The following is a 19,708-nucleotide window of genomic DNA, read 5'->3' as shown; positions in this document are numbered from 1 at the left end:
AAAGTGGTAGTAGGAAAGCAGGCTTTAACCCGTACCGCAAAGGAGGAAAAGAACAGGGGGGGGGGAGTGATGTCTTTGCTGTTACGACCACCGCTAGACTAGAAGTGACGTAGGTTTAAATTAAGGCTAGACAATCGAAAAGAGAGGATGAATTTCGAAAATATTGGCGACAAAAGCGACCCCTCCCTGTAGAAAAGTGCCAGTTGAGGGTGAAGAAATTAATGCTTTTAGCCAATTTTTCAGTATTTGTCGTCTCAAGGGCCGAGCTTAAAAATGAGACTGATCTTGTAAAAATCCATCGCCTCTGTCATAAGTTTTAGGCAGACATGCAAACATACATACATGCATTTATATATTAGTAGCTCAAATTTTCGACCCAAACCGATTGAAAAGCTTGTCCTATCTCTGAATACCGTTTATGCAAAATTTCAAATGTCTGAGTAATTTGGTAGAGACCACAGAGGTCAAATTTTTTAAAACTTTGACCCCTATTATGACTCCTTAACATTTATTGTTTTGGGCTCAAATTAAGTTATTAAGTTAGATCCATGTCCAAGGAACCTATATCTAAAATTTCAATTGTTTATACCCAAAATTGATGAGGGAGTTTGGTAGAGTTCTCAAAGGTTAAATCGTTGAACTTTGACCCCTTAACAGCCAAATTTCTGGCCGAAAACGGATTACAAAAATTTTCCCAAATCTAAATACCCTGTATATCAAATTTCGAGTCTGTAGACAGAAAATTGACAGCTATTGCATAGGGAAATGTACACACACACACACTTTCACTTTTATAAATATATAGACTAGCAGGGAGACCCGACGTTGCCCGGTATTAAATGATGATCAACAAATGTCTCGCACTCCCATAATTTTATTGTCAACAAAATCAATGATGTTTTTTATCAGATCGATTGATTGCCTGTTCTAGTTGAGGACCCATCGCTGTGCACTGGGAGGAAGCTTCACATGCCTCCCTGCAGTGACTTAGCCCACAATACATTATAGTCTACATTGCATTGTAGAGAACCTACTGTTGACTTTATAAAATTAATTTATATATAACAGCTTGAAGTTTAAAATGAAAAAGTTAATTATTATGGTTTAATTGTGCTCTTCACAGAAACGCTACTGTCATATCAAAGAATCTACTGTTGATGTTATATGCCAGGCATTTTTGCTTATGTGGTAATAAAACTTCTAAAATGCACTTGCGATGTAAGGCTGTATAAGGTGTTAATTTTTGTTAAACTCGCCTGTTTCTTTTATCGGAGTATTTCGATTGTTGATACTTATTGAAGACATTCCAATACAAAACCTATCTAAGAACACTGCCAGCCACATAAAGTTCCTTCGTGTGAAATTTCATAAAAATTGACCTAGTCGTTTTCGAGTCCATCAAGAACATTCTCACGTGCAATCACACACACTCACGCAGGTCCTTGTGTGTTTGTGTATGCGTGTGTGTGTGTGTGTGTGTATATATATATATATATATATATATATGTATATGTATATATATATATATATATACCAAAATAGATAAAAACGTGATGTGCAGAACTGAAAATATTAAAATGTTCAAAAAGCGTTTATAGAAAATCTTTTGTATTTTGTTTGCCTTCTTTATTAAAACTTTTTACAACATCCGGTTTGAAGGCAAATTTTTTTCTTTTGAGAAGGGTTTACATTATCTACTTGAATCTGGGCTCGTTTGCAACTTGACCTTTTTAAGAGGATCAGTTTTGTCATCTGTCTGTAAGTGGTGGAAGCGAATTCTCTGATGTCTTAATATATTTCTCAACTTCTTTTAACTGAACTTCATGGTTTGGCACGAAAGGAGTCTCATCTTATCATGTGAATGGCGTTGCCCAATTTTCAAATACTTTTACAAATTTTCTTTTCAGAAAGTAAATGCGATTAATTATTTTTAGACTTCAACCGGGCCGGGCTTTTTATTTGATGACTTTTTTACCCATTTATTTATTCATTTTTTTTTATATACTATAGGAAATTTTTAATAGTAAAATTTCCTTTTTTTATGTTGAACCCTTTCTTTTATTATTTTTTTCATGTATCTACAAACATTTGTATGCAGTTCTATAAATAATACGTAACTGTACTAGTACGGTTAATAATGAAGGTGCTCCCATACATAATGACATAATCACGTTAACACCCTGGTTCTTGTTAGATCACCAAAGTTAAGCAGTGTTGAGCCTGGTCAGTGCTAAAATGGGTGACAATGTGGAAATTCCAGGTGCTGTATGTGCTCTCCGCTTATGTCAGCAGTTTCCAGTCATCTAGCACTTCTCTTTGCCAATTCAGGATAGGTGTGGTTGGTAATTGCACAACCCTTGCCTCACAATTACACGCACAGCTATCCTTACAGGAGGTATCCATTGTCTTTCAAGACTGAATGAAGGCATCATCATTGTTGTGTCGTATATTTTAGCTAATTTTCAAAACAGATTTTTATGAGAAAAAAATTATTTTAGATTTCTAAATTGGCTTCGATTATTTTAAAATAAAATTTGTTTCTTTTAATCTTTGGTATTATTTGGATTATTCCGACAACTGGTCCCGACTTGTATATTATTCTCACAATGTTTCAGCCGTAACCTCTGACCTCCTTCAGGTGTGTCTTGTCAAATTCTCTGATCTGTACAAAATATTGAACAGAATTCTTTATCTTTATTCAATCTATGAAGGTAGAAATCTTGTAAAGCCAGTATCACAAGTAATGCGGATTTGAACCATCAACTTTCAGAAGACTGTCACATAGCACTGGCATCCGTTGTGCCACAGTTTCTTGCTATCCTCATGGATTAAATAGTTCTGTTTGAAATTCCATACAGAAGTTCGGCAAAGCCCACTTGAAGAAAGTCTGAGGTTACATTGACCAAAAGATTGTGAGAATAACATTCAAGATGAGAACCGTCGTCTGAATAATTCAAATTATCAATATAAAAAATTGCAAAACGTAATTTTAATATTTACTTGAAGAAATTATTCATTTTTATCTCATTACAATAAGGTAATGGTCAAAGTATTTGTATGCACACGTACATATATATGCACGTACGTATGCAAACAATGCATGTGCACACATACATACACATATGCATGCATGCACATACATGAACTCATGCATGCATACATGCGCACACATGCACATACATGCACACACACACAGATATACACATATTAGCTGACTCTGCTGGCTTGTTATAGTTTCACACGGTTCGCTACTTGAAACATTAATTTAAATTAATAAACTTTTCATTTATAATTTTGTTGTAAACACGAAACAGTTTTTTTTTTTATTTATTCATATTGATAAACATTAATATTTTGTTAATTTAGATTAAAAAAAATTATCTTTTTCACTTGCAATTTAGAAATAGATCACAACTTGTTGAAAATGAAGTTACTCTGTCTAGGAAATAAAATAATATTGTGAAACTATTTGTTGCAATTAAAATCATTTTAAGACCCCCCCCCAAAAAAAAAAAAAAAAAAAAAAATTACCTTCTTAATGTGTTTGACTAAACATGAAGTTTTATTTACTGACTCAGGAGAGAAAAGATTATTTATTTATTTTTTTACTCCAAACAAGGTCTCTTGACATTACATTTAAACTTCTACTTGTTAATATAGTTAGGGAAAAAAGAAACTGGGAGGAAATTCCAAAATCTAGCAGGCAGAGGGAAAAAAAACTATTAGAGTAAAAGGTTTTCTGGTATCTAGGAACCTTTAGAGTGAAGGGGTGGGATTTCGCTGTTTGTCTGGGTAGTCAGAAGTATGTACTTCAAGAGGGCACAAGTATTATGAGTTCATCAGAGCACATTTCATTAAAGTACTTGTAAAACAGATACGGAGGATGCAACATTGCGGCAATGGGACAGAGATTGGAGCTCGGCTAATAATGTGGGACTTATTACATTTGAAACTTTATTCTTTTGGTCCCCGACAAAAGGAGGGTGGACCTGGAAATTCACCCTTGTCCGTTTGTCTGTCCGCACTTTTCTCAATAACTACGCCTGGGAATTTTTGGAAATTTTGCGCAAACATTAAACATGATACGAGTAAAAAAAAAAAAGTAACAGAACGGATTGGTGCCTTGGATTTTTATAAAACTTCCTGAAAAGTTTTAACTAACTGATTTCTCAATAATTCTGTTTGTCTATACTTCACGATAACTTTTGGGGGTGTCCCAGGGTCTCTTTTAGGGCTAATGAAAACACTCCATTTTGGGGACCATTTTACCATATTTGTCCAAAATTTTCTGTGTATGTCTATTTAGCAGTTTTGCATGGTGCTGAACTCAAATTTAAATATGTTAAGGCCTTGGGACTTTTGGGGCTAAATGGAGGGGGGAGGGCAAATGGACTTAGTCATTTCTTTTTTTTTTTTTTTTTTTTTTTTTTTGCATGGTGCAAAACTCAAATTTACATATGTTAAGGCCTAAAACTGCACTGTTTGTTCATTTTCACCAGAATTTGACGTCCTCTGAGGACTTTTAGGACTAAATGTGTGTGTGTGTGTGGGGGTGACAAATGCTGAACTTAGTCATTTTTTTTATGCCTCGTTCACTGTGCACTCACAGGGGAACCATGTATGCTTCACTTGTTTGTACCTTGTCTAAAAGGGAGATATTAGTGACAAATGCATCAGCCCAGATAGAGGAAACAATACTCCTTATGTGGCTTTATAGAGATATAGAAAAGTTTGCTTGCATATTTGTTCTTTTAGTAAGATTTAACTTTTTTTTTTATACAAGTTTTATCTGAATTAGTTGTCTCGTTTTTTGTAGTAAGATTTCCCTCGCATGTGACAATAGTAGGAAATCAAGTGTTATCGATAAAATAAATTTACTTCTACTGCTTTGGACAACACCGAGTCACCCCACTAGTACACAATATTTTCAAATCAGTTTGTATCATTGACTGACTTTTGTCTCTCGTGAACCATTGAGCAATTAAAACAGTGGCTTTTTCATTAAAGAATCACAGAAAACCATGTTTCTCTTTCTGGAAACACTTTTGATAGTCTTTTCTGATTTCTGCTTGAGCTGATCCGTCTTGGAGATGCCAGTGAAACGACTTCTGCCTCACTGCTAACCTTATTTATTATATTCACCAACAATTGCTTTTCGTTTTTGTGCATTCTTCATTCATTGTCGATTGACTTCTTGTTATTCTCTTTCATAATGAACAGATATTGAAGCTGAACTAAGGTTGGCGTAAAAAAAAGAGAAAGCATAAATGTTTAACAGTTGCCAAGTTTATCTTTCGATTACATCATCATGCTCCCTATGTTTCTTTTTCTTTCTTTTCCTCGTTTCTTTTTCTTTCTTTTCCTCGTTTCTTTTCTTTTTCTTTCTTTTCCTCGTTTCTTTTCTTTTTCTTTCTTTTCCTCGTTTCTTTTCTTTTCCTTTTCTTTTTTCCTCGTTTCTTTTCCTTTTCTTTTTTCCTCGTTTCTTTTCCTTTTCTTTTTTCCTCGTTTCTTTTCCTCGTTTCTTTTTTCCTCGTTTCTTTTTTCCTCGTTTCTTTTTTCCTCGTTTCTTTTTTCCTCGTTTCTTTTTTCCTCGTTTCTTTTTTCCTCGTTTCTTTTCCTTTTCTTTTTTCCTTTTCCCCTTTTCTCCTTTTCTTTTCTTCGTTTCGTTTCTTCTTCCTCATTTCTTTTCCTCTTCCTCGATTCTCTTTATTTTCCTCAGTTCCAGTTTCTTGTTTTCTATTTTTTTCCGGTTTCCTTTTACCCCTTTCTCTCACTATCTTTTCCTTTTTTTTTTTTTTTTTTTTTTTTAAGCTTTCCTTTTTTTAGCTTTTATTTGATCTTTTTTTTATCAGAGTAAGCTTCTTTCTTCAAACTGTTTGTCTTTGGATTCTCTCTTTTCTCTCTGACTGTACCAACATGCAAAAATTTAAATGTAATATTAACAAACATATCGTTATAAAACTCCCTACTTATCTTGCTCTTTCCAGAGTAGCCCCCCCCCCCACTTTTTTTTCCACAATTAAAAACAACCTTTGTCTAACTTTTTCCTTATGTGACAAACAAGTGAATTGTGACAATCTCATACAAAACTGTACAGCCGGGTGATGAATGCTTTCCTTCCTTTTTTCACTGAAATCGACCGATCCTCGTCTTTTAGAGATGCTTAACAAACAGAACTGTCTAATGGTCAATCCAATTCTAATTTTGTCGACTAAAATTGGCATTTGAAGTGTACAACCACCATTAGTGACTATACGACCATCTAGAGGGAATGTTCATTGTTGGTAACCGTCCAATGACTATTGATGCATCACAACTGCTCTTTTATTTGCTACCCTATGATCCGATATTATCCAAGATACCATTCCTCCAATGGTGGACAGCAGCGTGGTTATAATCAGTATAAATGTACAATTGAATATCTTACTCTAAAAACAGACCAGCCAAACTGGGTGAAAAGTGTGTAATTGACATATACGGATATAGTTATGTCTCTGTTCGCATCTTATCGGGTTTATAGCAGTGATTTATGTACTAATTATCTTTGAAAAGGTACCAATCCATAATTTCCCCACAGTTCTCGGTAAAATAGCAATGCATGTTTTGCTAATCGTATAATAGAAAATTCACAATAAGTTTTATTTTGGCATTAAATAACTTAAAAGTTATTTTTGATTTTCTCTTTATATTTTAACATCAATTTGTTTTTTTTTCTCTGCCTTTCTCCTTTTCCTTGTCTTTCCTTTTCCTTGTCTTTCTTTTTCCTCTTGTTCTTCTCTTTTTCTCTTTTCCCATTTCTCTTGTTTATCCCTCTATTTCTTGTCTCTCCTTCTTTTTAGTTCTTCTCTTTCCAAAACACAATAAAATAGCACGTATCACTGAAAATAAGATAACATAAACCTTTTTTCATTTGCCATTTTTTCCTACTCAAATAATTTATTCAGCTATGAGTTTATTTACTTCTCAATACTTATAACAGTTTTGAGATTTTTTTAAAAAATTATCGCATTAATGTCTATAAGACGTATTCTTTGAGAGTCTATGAATAAAAATTCTCAGTAATATCTAAAAAAAAAAAATAAATAAATAAAAATGTCGCCTTTGTTACATATTTCTAAAATATTGAGTAAATAACTTTTGTACTATAGTTGTATGGCAGCCATGATAAGCATGAATCTGGATTATGCAGTAAAAACGGCTCTGACTTGCCTTATCTATCTTCTGCCATAAAAGCATCAGTTTTTGCCTGGCGTTTAATTAGAAAATTAAGGAAATGTCAAAATCAGGATTGAGGATTGAATTCAAGACTTGAAAGAAACAGAATGACTGATTATCGCATTCCAATAAAAAAAAAGGCAAGCGAATGAATTATCTGTATTTTCGTTGGTTAAAAAAAAATTGCTTTTGATTATTTAATGTTTGAAATTTGACTTGGGCGAAGTAGGAACTAGAGATGAAGAGAGGAAAAAAAGAAAAAAACGTCTAGTGATTGTTAGCTGCATTATTTTAGTGGCTGGCAACAAATTCATTATGTTTCTAAATAATAGAAATTATAAATCCTCATCTCAAAAATTCAGACTACTGTTCTTGTCTTGAGCATTATTCACACAACACTCAGTCGATGTAACCTTGGGCGTATCTTGTTGAACTCAGAAGAATCTGTCAAACTTGGGAATCTGCACAGAATTTCAACTGAACTCTCCTTTATTTAATTCACGGGAGTAGCATGTTCTTGTTACTTCTTTTGTGACTGAATAGAAGTTCTAAATAATTTGCAATTGTATTTTTAGTGTTGTCCATACTGAAGATTGAACCTTCAACCTCCAGAATAACATCACTTACAACTGAATGTTATGAAGTACTCTATTCATTATGCCACAGGTTCTTATGAATTGCTTAAGATTTCTACCCAGTCATGGCTTCCAGAATAAGAGCATCTACTCCCATGGATTAAATAAAGGGTTCTGCTCGGAATTCTGTGCATTCTTGGGTTCAACAAGATACACTTGATGAAGGTCAGAGGTTACATCGACTGAAACATTGTGCGACTAGCACTAAAGATGAGAATAGTAGTCTGAATAATCCAAGTAAGTAATACAAATCCATTATTTTCATATTCATCCAGTGAAATTGACCTTTAGGGTTTCTTTCAGATTCAGAGTGTGAGCAGTACCCTGATCGAATTTCAACCTTTTTTCATGTTGTAAATATGCTACTATGAATATAAAATGAAGATTTTGTATAGCTATTGTTAGATGGAAACATACAACCTAGAAAATAAAAATATGAGAAAAACATTTATCTAAAGAAAAAACATAGAACAGGATATGATCATTTCTCAAGATTTATTGGAAAAAAAAATCATGTGACGATGTCAATTATAGAAGTGCTGTGTGACATAAGATGAATAGATTGAAAAGAATTTGGATGAAAAATCTTACGTATAGACCAACAATTATATTTATTACATTATTTACAACTGAAAAACGAATTTATTTTTATAATGAGGGCATTAATTGTAGCCATTGGGTGATGCACGTCCATTGAAATCTTAATTTTTTGTTGTTTTTGCTACAATATTATTGCTTTCTTTAGCGTACATTTGATCTATGAGGTTCTTTTTTATTTTCTTAATAGTGTCTACCTATAAATCATGAAAAGGTCTCCTGCTCAGCTTATGAAAAGAGTTGGGTACAGTATTTTGTGGTACTTGTAAGCATTGGGTGGTTTAAAAGAGAAAGGATAATCAGTTTGTGTGCAAAATGTATAAAACAATGAAGATGGATAAGAATTAAAATGTGGAAAAAATATATTTGGATGGCAAAGCTATTGTTGTTGTTCAGAAGTTCTGTTACCTTGGTAACACCACTGGAGCACGGGGTGGTGCAGCTGCTAGTGTGATTTGGTAGTAATTGTAGAAGTTCTATGAACTTCTACAATTACTACCAATAGAGTGTTACTGCTATTCACTAAGGCATATGTATACAGTGTAAAAATGTATGGAAGTGAAACCTGGCCATCAAGTGTTGAGGACATGCGTTGCATGGATGGAAATGTCATAAAAATTGCATGATGGAAATGTTATAAGAATGTGCCTTAAAGACAGGTTTAGATCTGATGAACTTTAGAGAAAGATTAAATTGGGACAATATAGGGAGGTGTGCAAAACAGGAACCTTTGATAGTATGCACATTGAAAAAAATGGATGAGTTTTTGGGTTAGTAGATGTAGAACAGTTGAGGTAGCATGTTCAGTTCATACAGGGAGGCTAAGAAAAACATCTCCATCAAACTGAATATGATGATGATATGGTTAATCATTTCATCTATAAATAATTAAATTTTATTGTTACACTCTTAACAAATCTTAGTATTCTTTTAACAGTGGGAAATATTTTCTTCTTGGTAAAAAATGAAAATAACCAAAAGAGAAACATGACTAAATATAGGTAAAAGCATTTTCAAAGATTGGGCCTAATAATTCTTTAAGGTTTCGATGGTATTAAACCTGAGATCATGAGTTCTAAATTGGATTTTGTTAATAAAATTCCTAATCTGAAGAATTTTGATATCTTTCTTTTTACATTTCTGACCTTTTGAGATGAGGATTGATTATTCATACTTTGAACTACTGTTCTCATCTTGAGTGTTATTTTCACGTTTTGGTCGATGTAATCTTCTCCCTACTTCAGATGATCTTGTTGAACTCTGGAATCTTTTAGACGAACTCATGAATTGGCATGGAATTCTAAATGGAACCCTTTATTTAATCAATGCGGGTAGCATGCTCTTGTTTCCTTAGCCATGACTGAATAGAGGTTCTAAGTAATTTGCAATTGTATTTTGAGTGTTGCTCAAGAGCGCAAGGACCCCTTGCATAGTGGTTAATATACTTGGTAAAATTCAGTTTAAAAGGTTTATTCTTGTTATCATTTTTCATCTCTAATATGGGAAGAAATAAAGAGATTAAATCTATCCAGGTGTTTGACTTGTTGAAGATCATTTATAATCATTAGTTCATTGATTCGTGATAATTGACTCCTTTGTCCGTGATATCTTGAATGATTTTTGTTTCTACCTGCTCACGAATTCTGCCTCTTCATCTGAGTGTTTCTCTTTTTGTCTCCTCCTGATATTCATATAAGTATTTTTCTTGTACAAAAGAGCGCTTTGTTTTGTGAATCGTTGGTCTCTCGCCAATCAAGGAGAAGAAATATCTCCATTTGCTTTTCTTGCCAGACTCACCTAGCATAAACAAATGGAGGAAGAGTCTTCACCTGTTTTCTTTTCCAATATCATTGTCTCATTCGCAAACCTATTGTTTTATTTCCTTTGTTTAATTTCCCAAGTTTAGCATTTGATATCTACATTATTTAATGAGTGATTGAGAATCGGCATTAAAAAAAAAAAACTTTAATGGAGTTGAATTTGGCACTTTTTAAAACTTCATAGCACAGTATGCCAGGTGGTATATAAAAAAAAGATTGATGAAACTAATGGTTAAATGATGCAGATATAAAAACTAGGTTAAATGTGAAACCATTGTACTTGTGTAGTTTATGACTCCTGCTGAAAACGATGTATCATTTACATATTCCAGCAGTTTACATAACCAGCTGGGAAAAGCTGAATGGAAACTTTGATCTCAAAATCAAAGCGAGGCTATGTTATCAAATAGAAAAATATGTATTTTTTTTTTTTTTTTTGCCAAAGATGGTATCAAACTAGAAAAATTAAGTAAACAACATTTAAACCAAGAAAAAAAAAGTCATCATATGATAATTTTAATGAAAAAATTTAATGATTTAATGTTGTTTTTATATATCAGGTACAACTTTTGAACCTGGCCAAGGGTTTTTTTTATAACTCGTGCTGAACACTGACTATAAACTGCACAAGAAAAAAAAAAAAATCAAAAGCTCTTTATTTTGTTGTTGTTTTCAAAAAAAAAAAAAAAAAAAAAAAAAAAAAACAATACTGATCTTTTAAACTTGCATGAAAAATATCGCAAGTTACCACAGAAAATAGATTAGCCCCCAAGGAAAAATGTGCATTTTTTTTTCAATTTGTTTCTGAATAAAGACAGGAAGACAAAACTAATGATTTACATTAATACATATATGTAAAGCTTTATTTGCACTTTAAATCCATCAAATTGAGATAGAAGATGCATTTTTGATATTGATTCTTTGCAAAGTATAAAATTAATAAAAAAAATATTTTGTCCACACTCTGATTGCTAATTGTTAATTCTTGAGCCATATAATCTATATCTATAAAAGTGAACATGTCTGTGTACATTTCCCTACGCAATAACTCTGTCAATTTTCAGTCTACAGACTCGAAATTTGATATACATGGTACTAAGATTTGGGAAAATCTTTGTAATCCGTTTTCGGTCAGAAATCTGGCTGTTAAGGGGTCAAAGTTCAACGATTTGACCTTTGAGAACTCTGCCAAACTCGGGTCTAAACACTTGAAATTTTAGATATAGATTCCTTGGACAGGGATCTATGTTATGGGGTCATAATAGGGGTCAAAGTTAAAAAAAAAATTTGACCTCTGCAGTCTCTACCAAATTACTCAGACAATTTCTGGTCTAAACATTTGAAATTTTACATAAAGGGTATTCAGAGATAGGGCAATATTTTTAATCGGTTTGGGTCGAAAATTTGAGCTACCAATATATAAATGTACATATGTATGTATATTTGCATATTTGCCTAAAACTTTCGACAGAGGCGATGGATTTTCACAAGATCAGTATCGTTTTGAAGCTCGACCCTTCAGACGACAAATACCGAAAAATTGGCTAAAAACATTAATTTCTTCACCCTCAGTTGGGCACATTTCTACTGGAAGGGTCGCTTTTTTTTTTCACCGATATTTTTGAAAGTCATCCCCTTTTTTCGATTGTCTAGCCTTATCGTAACCGCAAAGACGTCAGGTTTTTTTCCCATTCTTTTCCTCCTTCGCGGTACGGGTCCGAGCCTGCCTTCCTACTACCATTTTTTTTTTTTTTTTTTTTTTTTTCTCAACACACACCTCCAAACACCCGGGCAACGCCGGCCACCATGCTAGTATCATATAAAATTAGGTCATTCCAAATTGCCAAAATTGTGTCGCTTCTGATTTCTTTGATATTATTTTTTAAATATTTTTATGAAAATAAAGCATTATAATACATTATGCATACTTTAATAATAACTAGCGGGGGTACCCGGCGTTGCCCGAGTGTTTGTTTCCGGGACGGGGGGGGGGAGTTTTAAAAAATGTTATGGTAGGTAAGTAGGAAGGATCAAACCCGGAGTCATGAGTAAAAGTAGGAAAATAAAGTGTGAAAAAAAAAACAAAAAAAAAAAACACATCTGCAACGTTAACAGTTCGGCCACCAAGAAAAGTCCATTCCAGTTGTTTAGGAAAAAAAACAAAAAAAAAACGACGACGGTAGGTCGGTGCGAACGTGAAAATATAATGTGAATTATCCAGCACGCTAACCACTACGCCACAGAGCACTGCAGCTTAGTTTAGTGATTTTAAATAACTTCACATGAAAGAACTACGAAGCCAAACCGGTGTTCTCTTCTCAACTGTTCCTTGTGAACGATCCCCAAACGGTGTTGAGTGGTGGCAGGGGGAGGAGGAATTTATTAGAGAGAAAATATTTTACCACTTCCATTGATCTTAACCGATTTTGGCCGTGACTTCTCAACAGAAAAAGTATAGAAATCTAAGCTTATCGAGGAATTTGAGAAACAATAAGCCTATAACACACCTCAGATATTGTTCTGCCGTTTGTGCATATTATATTTGCATGAAATATCTTGATTTTTAATCCTATTAAGGTCAAAATCAGACGGGAAAAAATGAGTTCATTTTATTTATATAGAGATATACAATTCTTTTAGTTATGACAGATAACGGATTTTAATGGTTAGCTCCAAAAATCTGAATCTGTCAATTTTTTTACATTAGCAGGTTAGACTGCCTCTCCACTTTCTCTAACTTTCTCTTACTCTCTCACTCTCTCTTACTTTCTCTCTCTTACTTTCTCTCTCTCTCTCTTACTTTCTCTCTCTCTTACTTTCTCTCTCTCTCTCTCTTACTTTCTCTCTCTGTTACGCTTTTTCTCTCTCTCTCTCTGTTACCCTTTTTCTCTCTCTCTCTCTCTCTCTGTTACCCTTTTTCTCTCTCTCTCTCTGTTACCCTTTTTCTCTCTCTCTCTCTCTCTCTCTCTCTCTGTTACCCTTTTTCTCTCTCTCTCTCTGTTACCCTTTTTCTCTCTCTCTCTCTGTTACCCTTTTTCTCTCTCTCTCTCTGTTACCCTTTTTCTCTCTCTCTCTCTCTCTGTTACCCTTTTTCTCTCTCTCTCTCTCTCTGTTACCCTTTTTCTCTCTCTCTCTCTGTTACCCTTTTTCTCTCTCTCTCTCTCTCTGTTACCCTTTTTCTCTCTCTCTCTCTCTGTTACCCTTTTTCTCTCTCTCTCTCTGTTACCTTTTTCTCTCTCTCTCTCTGTTACCCTTTTTCTCTCTCTCTCTCTGTTACCCTTTTTCTCTCTCTCTCTCTGTTACCCTTTTTCTCTCTCTCTCTCTGTTACCCTTTTTCTCTCTCTCTCTCTGTTACCCTTTTTCTCTCTCTCTCTCTCTGTTACCCTTTTTCTCTCTCTCTCTCTCTGTTACCCTTTTTCTCTCTCTCTCTCTCTGTTACCCTTTTTCTCTCTCTCTCTCTGTTACCCTTTTTCTCTCTCTCTCTCTGTTACCCTTTTTTTCTCTCTCTCTCTCTCTCTCTCTCTTACCCTTTTTCTCTCTCTCTCTTACCCTTTTTCTCTCTCTCTCTCTTACCCTTTTTCTCTCTCTCTCTCTCTTACCCTTTTTCTCTCTCTCTCTCTTACCCTTTTTCTCTCTCTCTCTCTTACCCTTTTTCTCTCTCTCTCTCTTACCCTTTTTCTCTCTCTCTCTCTTACCCTTTTTCTCTCTCTCTCTCTTACCCTTTTTTTCTCTCTTACCCTTTTTTTCTCTCTCTCTTGCTTTTTCTCTCTCTCTTGCTTTTTCTCTCTCTCTTGCTTTTTCTCTCTCTCTTGCTTTTTCTCTCTCTCTTGCTTTTTCTCTCTCTCTTGCTTTTTCTCTCTCTCTTGCTTTTTCTCTCTCTCTTGCTTTTTCTCTCTCTCTTGCTTTTTCTCTCTCTCTTGCTTTTTCTCTCTCTCTTGCTTTTCTCTCTCTCTTGCTTTCTCTCTCTCTCTTACTTTCTCTCTCTCTCTTGCTTTCTCTCTCTCTCTCTTGCTTTCTCTCTCTCTCTCTTGCTTTCTCTCTCTCTCTCTTGCTTTCTCTCTCTCTCTCTTGCTTTCTCTCTCTCTCTCTCTTGCTTTCTCTCTCTCTCTCTCTTGCTTTCTCTCTCTCTCTTGCTTTCTCTCTCTCTCTCTCTTGCTTTCTCTCTCTCTCTCTTGCTTTCTCTCTCTCTTGCTTTCTCTCTCTCTCTCTCTTGCTTTCTCTCTCTCTCTCTCTTGCTTTCTCTCTCTCTCTCTTGCTTTCTCTCTCTCTCTCTCTTGCTTTCTCTCTTGCTTTCTCTCTCTCTCTCTCTTGCTTTCTCTCTCTCTCTCTCTTGCTTTCTCTCTCTCTCTCTCTTGCTTTCTCTCTCTCTCTTGCTTTCTCTCTCTCTCTTGCTTTCTCTCTCTCTCTTGCTTTCTCTCTCTCTCTTGCTTTCTCTCTCTCTCTCTCTCTTGCTTTCTCTCTCTCTCTCTCTTGCTTTCTCTCTCTCTCTCTCTTGCTTTCTCTCTCTCTCTCTCTCACCCTTTCTCTCTCTCTCTCACCCTTTCTCTCTCTCTCTCTCGCCCTTTCTCTCTCGCCCTTTCTCTCTCTCTCTCGCCCTTTCTCTATCTCTCTCTCTCTCTCGCCTTTTCTCTCTCTCTCTCTCGCCCTTTCTCTCTCTCTCTCTCGCCCTTTCTCTCTCTCTCTCTCGCCCTTTCTCTCTCTCTCACCCTTTCTCTCTCTCTCTCTCACCCTTTTTCTCTCTCTCTCTCACCCTTTTTCTCTCTCTCTCTCTTTCTCACTTACTCTTTCTCTTTCTCATCTAGTAGTTAAGTTTTACTTTTTAAAGAAATTTGTTTTTGTACTTTTCTCTGTGGCATTTTGGATTTGAATAAAAAAAAAAAAGAATTAAATGAAAGTAATGTAGCTGTGAGAAACACCCATTAATATAGATAGTACATTTGCAGTGAATCTGTTTTGTTATCATATTGAAGAGGTTTAACAATTATATTTAACTTTTTTATTTCCTCAGTCCCAAGATTCACATGGGAATCTTAAAAGCCTTTATAAACTTTCTCTGCTTAATCGTCCACTTCCTTTGAAGATTTATGAAGATGTTTGCAAACATGAAAACCTATTGCTGAGCTAAAAGGAAGACATTGTAAGAATTGTATTCATGAATGAACGATTTCCACTTCTCAGCAAAAGTCTATTAGATAATGTTTTCCCGTTCTTCTGTAAGTTTCTTTGTTCTAATTTCCGCCATGTTGTTCGAGAATATGCTTTGTCATTTTTGCTTAGTATTAGAATTACTCGGGAATGTGATGAACTAGATTTTTTTTTTTTTTTTTTTTTAATAGAAATTTGATAGACATTGCTGATCTTTATTTTTGTTGATGTTTACTTGTGGATTTAATGCCAGGTGTTAATTATTATCAATCTTATTGAGGTCAGTAATAACTAGGGCTGTGACAACAGAATATTCTTTTCATTCTCAAGTATATATCTGACACAGTCAATCAACCGAGAACCACATCAGTCTATATAAAAACATATGATATTAACGGATATATACTCAAGAGTCAAAACAATGAAAAGAATATGCTGTTGTCACAGCCCTAGTAATAATTGCGATACTGTTGAAGATATGTCATTTCTGGAACTCTGAGTGGTTTATAGAACAATTTACATAGCAATTAACTTTAATTAATTTACAGAGATTATAAGGATTTAAAAGTTGATTAAAAATTATTTCTCAGTTTTCAAAAGTAACATGGATTGCTTTAGCAACATAAAAATGTTTTGTTTTTTTTAATTTTATACCTGATTGTAAGACAGCTTCCTATTCCAGTAGCTTCATTCCAAGGACTGTAGCATTGTGAAACTCTCTTCCTGCTTACTGTTTTCAACCTACCTAAAGCTTTGGTCTTTTCAAGACTGAGGCCAATAGGCATCTCTTATCTTTGCAATAATCAACTTGTTGTTAGCTCTTTACACTAAGTAGCTTCATACCTTGTCCAGAGCGATTTTCATTAAAAAAAAAAAATAGTGACTGTTTTTTTGGTTTTTATTTTCAAACAGTGTAATTCTTTTTCATTACCTCCCCCTTAATATTAGACAGAAACTCCGGTGTCATTCCAGTTAGCTCGTAAAACTACCAAGCAACTCTCTTCGTCGCTCCCTTTCTCTGCTGTTCAATTTATAAATCTCTCTTTCTATCTATCTACCTGGAGTCTTAAGAGCAGAGTTTATTTTAATGTATTAGTAAATTTATTAACACTATTAAAAGAAAACAGTGTCCATTGTACTGTAGATATATAATAAGCTCAATAGGTATAGGTATCCTAAAGCTATATTAATATTGAGTATAATGCTAGTTTTATTTTGGTGTCTTTAAATGCTCTCCCCCATATTTTTGCTGATGAGGAGATTTTGTGTGTATGTATGCATATATATATATATATATGACACCCAGGTTGATCAGGACTCTCTGATAGCAATCTTCATTACAGGGTGGAACGAGAAGTGTCACCCTAAAGAAAACAATATTACAACTTTATTTTAAAACTTTTATTTAAAAATCCATTCAGGTAACTTGATTATGTAGTAGAGCTGACATCTATTCTATGTAGCCGCCTTCAGCCTCAATCACTGCCTTGATATGGGTTCGGAACTGGGAACCTGCCCTTTTCTGCAAGCGTTGGCAGGAGCTCAGCGAATGGTGGCGATCAGGCTGACTTTGGTGTTGTGGGAGGTCATGTTGGTGATGTTCTTGACATATGACCAACGGGTTTAGGTCAGCGGAGGAGAGGGGGGCAGTGAGAGAAGGGTACAAAGTGGTAGCACTCCTTCTGAAGCCAAGCCTGGGTCTCTTTGGATTGGTGGGCTGGCGCTGACTCTTGCTGCCACACTCAGGGTCTGCCAGTTTCCACCTAATTGCACCAAAGGATCACCACACTCTTCAGCATATCCAAGTACACTTTCAAGCCAACTTCAAAGATGTGGTGTGGTATGATGTAGCCCTCACTTGAAACCGCACCAAAGACCAAAACCATGGCCAGAAACTTTATTTTTATCACTCTAGGCATGTGCCTGTTATTCATGGCAATCCAGCAATGCATTTTGAGGGTGCTGGCAATGGGTCCTGTTGTCATAACTTGGATCAGTAGAGAGCATGAGTAGTAAAGTGGCGCATCTCTGATCTTGCTTGTTAAACATTGTATCACTTTCAGACATGAGAGAAGGCTCCTATCGCTCTTAGGATTTGTACAAAATTGACCAACTAGCAGATGGTCTGCAACAAAAAAAGAAAATCGGTTTTCATCAAATGGAAATGGAATCGTTGTCTTTTCTAGGACGACAATTTTATTGTTCCATCCTTTATTAATGGTAATAAGGATGTTTATTTATGTGTGCACATGTATATATAATGAAAACATTTTTATCCTTTTTTTAGTTGTAAGTAGATTAAACCTGACAGGGTTTTTTTTCTTCCTCATAAAAATGTTAATTTATTCATTAGGTTTTTTTTCTTTGCTAAAAATAATTTTGAACTATTTAGAAAAATTATTTTAAAAATAACTTAACTATTTAGAAAAATGTTTAAAATAATTTTTTACTACTTGAAAACCAAAATTTAAATAATTTTGAACTCTTTGAAAGAAAAAACTAAAATATTTGATTTAGTTCCTGATTATTTGATGCAACTTCTTTTTATTTTTAGTCCTTTTGCTAATTTAAAAAAAAATATACTTTTCTTTTTGCAGGGTTTTGAAATCAGGATTGAAAGTTTTCCCACATTGAACCCAAAGTAAGACAGTAAACTCTGACACAGGCAATACCAATCATAAGATCAAGAAAGGATTTTCTGCTACACTGTTAACAGATTAAGATGAACAGGTTAATCCTCTTTTTATTTCACCTTTTTTTTTTTCCTGTTAAATCATAATTAAAAAAAAAAAATCAGATTTTGTGACATTTTAAAAGAATTTTTAACTTAGTTAATTTATTTCTACTTTTAATTTATTTTAGTATTGTCAATTGTTAATTTTTAGGTGACTTGGGGATTTATTTTTGTGTCTAAATAAAATTTGTAATCATTTGTTTTCTTTTGTTCTGCCATGCCATGCCAACAGCATTCACCTACGTGAGTTTAACCAGCTTCCTCCAAAAGAGGAAGTGACAAGGGAATATTAAATTCACTAGCAATTCCCAGTCGCATGTATATCCTGGTCAAGGAGGAGAATGTTAGGTTTTAACAGTGCTGGCTGGTGTAACACAGTTAATCTTTTTTCATGGTATCATTACATTTTAAGGAGTTCAACATATTGCATACATAGTCGCAGAGGAACAAAAAAGGAAAGAAATTCAACTCTTTTTTTTTTTTTTTTTTTTTAACATCAAAGGCATTCATTCATGGTACTTTCCAAACAATGCCTGCATGTTTGGTTTTACAAGTTTCTTTGTTTGCCATGTGGTTAACAAACCTATGCCGTGTCGAACACCTGCTTTTTCTCCTCTTGTGTAAACACGTCTGCTCAAGTTCAGTCACTGCCATGTGAGTTTTCAAATCTCTCTCACTGGCATGTGCTTTGCCTTGGTGTCGCCGTCCACGTGGCTCCAAAATCTCTTCCCACTGTTTTTTCCTTCTCTTCCTTCGCTGTGATGTCAACTTGCACCACAGCTTGGTCATTTGCATATGTGAGCTGCCACTGCAGCTACATACATCTCCATGGCTTTGTTACACAGGGAGTTGTCAATTCCCTCCTATATACGTCTGGTATTCTGAAATGGTCACTCATCTGGTACTTACCAGATTCAACATTGCTTAACTTTGGTGATCTAATGAGGATCAGTGTGTGAACATAACTATGCTGTATAGTTTTGTTTTTGCTATGTGATTGTCACGATTTTCTCTTCTAAGCAGAGTTTAGTGTTTTGAGATCTAAGCTGCTACTGTCTTCTCTATTTTTCATATTATTTTTGGTTTTGAAACGCACTTGAATGGTGTTTTGTGTTATACTTTTTTGTTATGAATTAAGCTATGAAAAAAAATACAATTTAGTAAATAAAAAATAAAAAAATCTTGCCAAAATACAAACGTGAATAAATCAACAAATTTACACCTGCACTAAACAGGTCATACACAATCACACACTATGCAAAGCACATATGTATGTGTGTGTATATGTGTATATCTATCATTTGGAGAGTGTTATTTGATCGTTTTAACTAGATTTGGTTTTCTTGTCAGTTTGTACTATGTTTAAATGAATAACACCATTTCCTGGTTATATTTCTCCTTTCTCTTTCAGAAAGGAAACCATTTGGATTCTTAAGTTTACTTCGCTTTTGTACAGGATATTATAGCAGTTTTTTATTGTTTGATATATTGTATGATTAATACAGAAATTTCAAATTTTACTTTTATTTAATTTTAAAAAAATTATGATTTGATTAATAGTA

General features: G+C 34.4%; 1 protein-coding gene across 11 annotated transcripts in view; it reads left to right on the top strand.

Annotated features, from left to right (window-relative positions):
* LOC145260601 (uncharacterized) overlaps positions 1-19,708 on the top strand; it is a 494,792-nt gene that overhangs the window by 60,527 nt on the left and 414,557 nt on the right. For 9 of the 11 annotated variants that reach the window (XM_080118887.1, XM_080118889.1, XM_080118891.1 and 6 more), the window contains one exon: positions 18,010-18,142. The exons of the other annotated variants lie outside the window; for them this stretch is intronic. In XM_080118887.1, coding sequence (XP_079975013.1) covers positions 18,135-18,142 — 8 coding nt within the window. In that variant the 5' untranslated portion in view covers positions 18,010-18,134. The remainder of the gene's footprint in view (positions 1-18,009; positions 18,143-19,708) is intronic. 11 annotated transcript variants of the gene reach the window in all.

Source organism: Euprymna scolopes, chromosome 36, assembly GCF_053919585.1.
Source record: "Euprymna scolopes isolate OS-2025 chromosome 36, ASM5391958v1, whole genome shotgun sequence".
Taxonomy (NCBI): domain Eukaryota; kingdom Metazoa; phylum Mollusca; class Cephalopoda; order Sepiida; family Sepiolidae; genus Euprymna; species Euprymna scolopes.
This window is presented reverse-complemented; position numbering and strand designations above follow the sequence as displayed.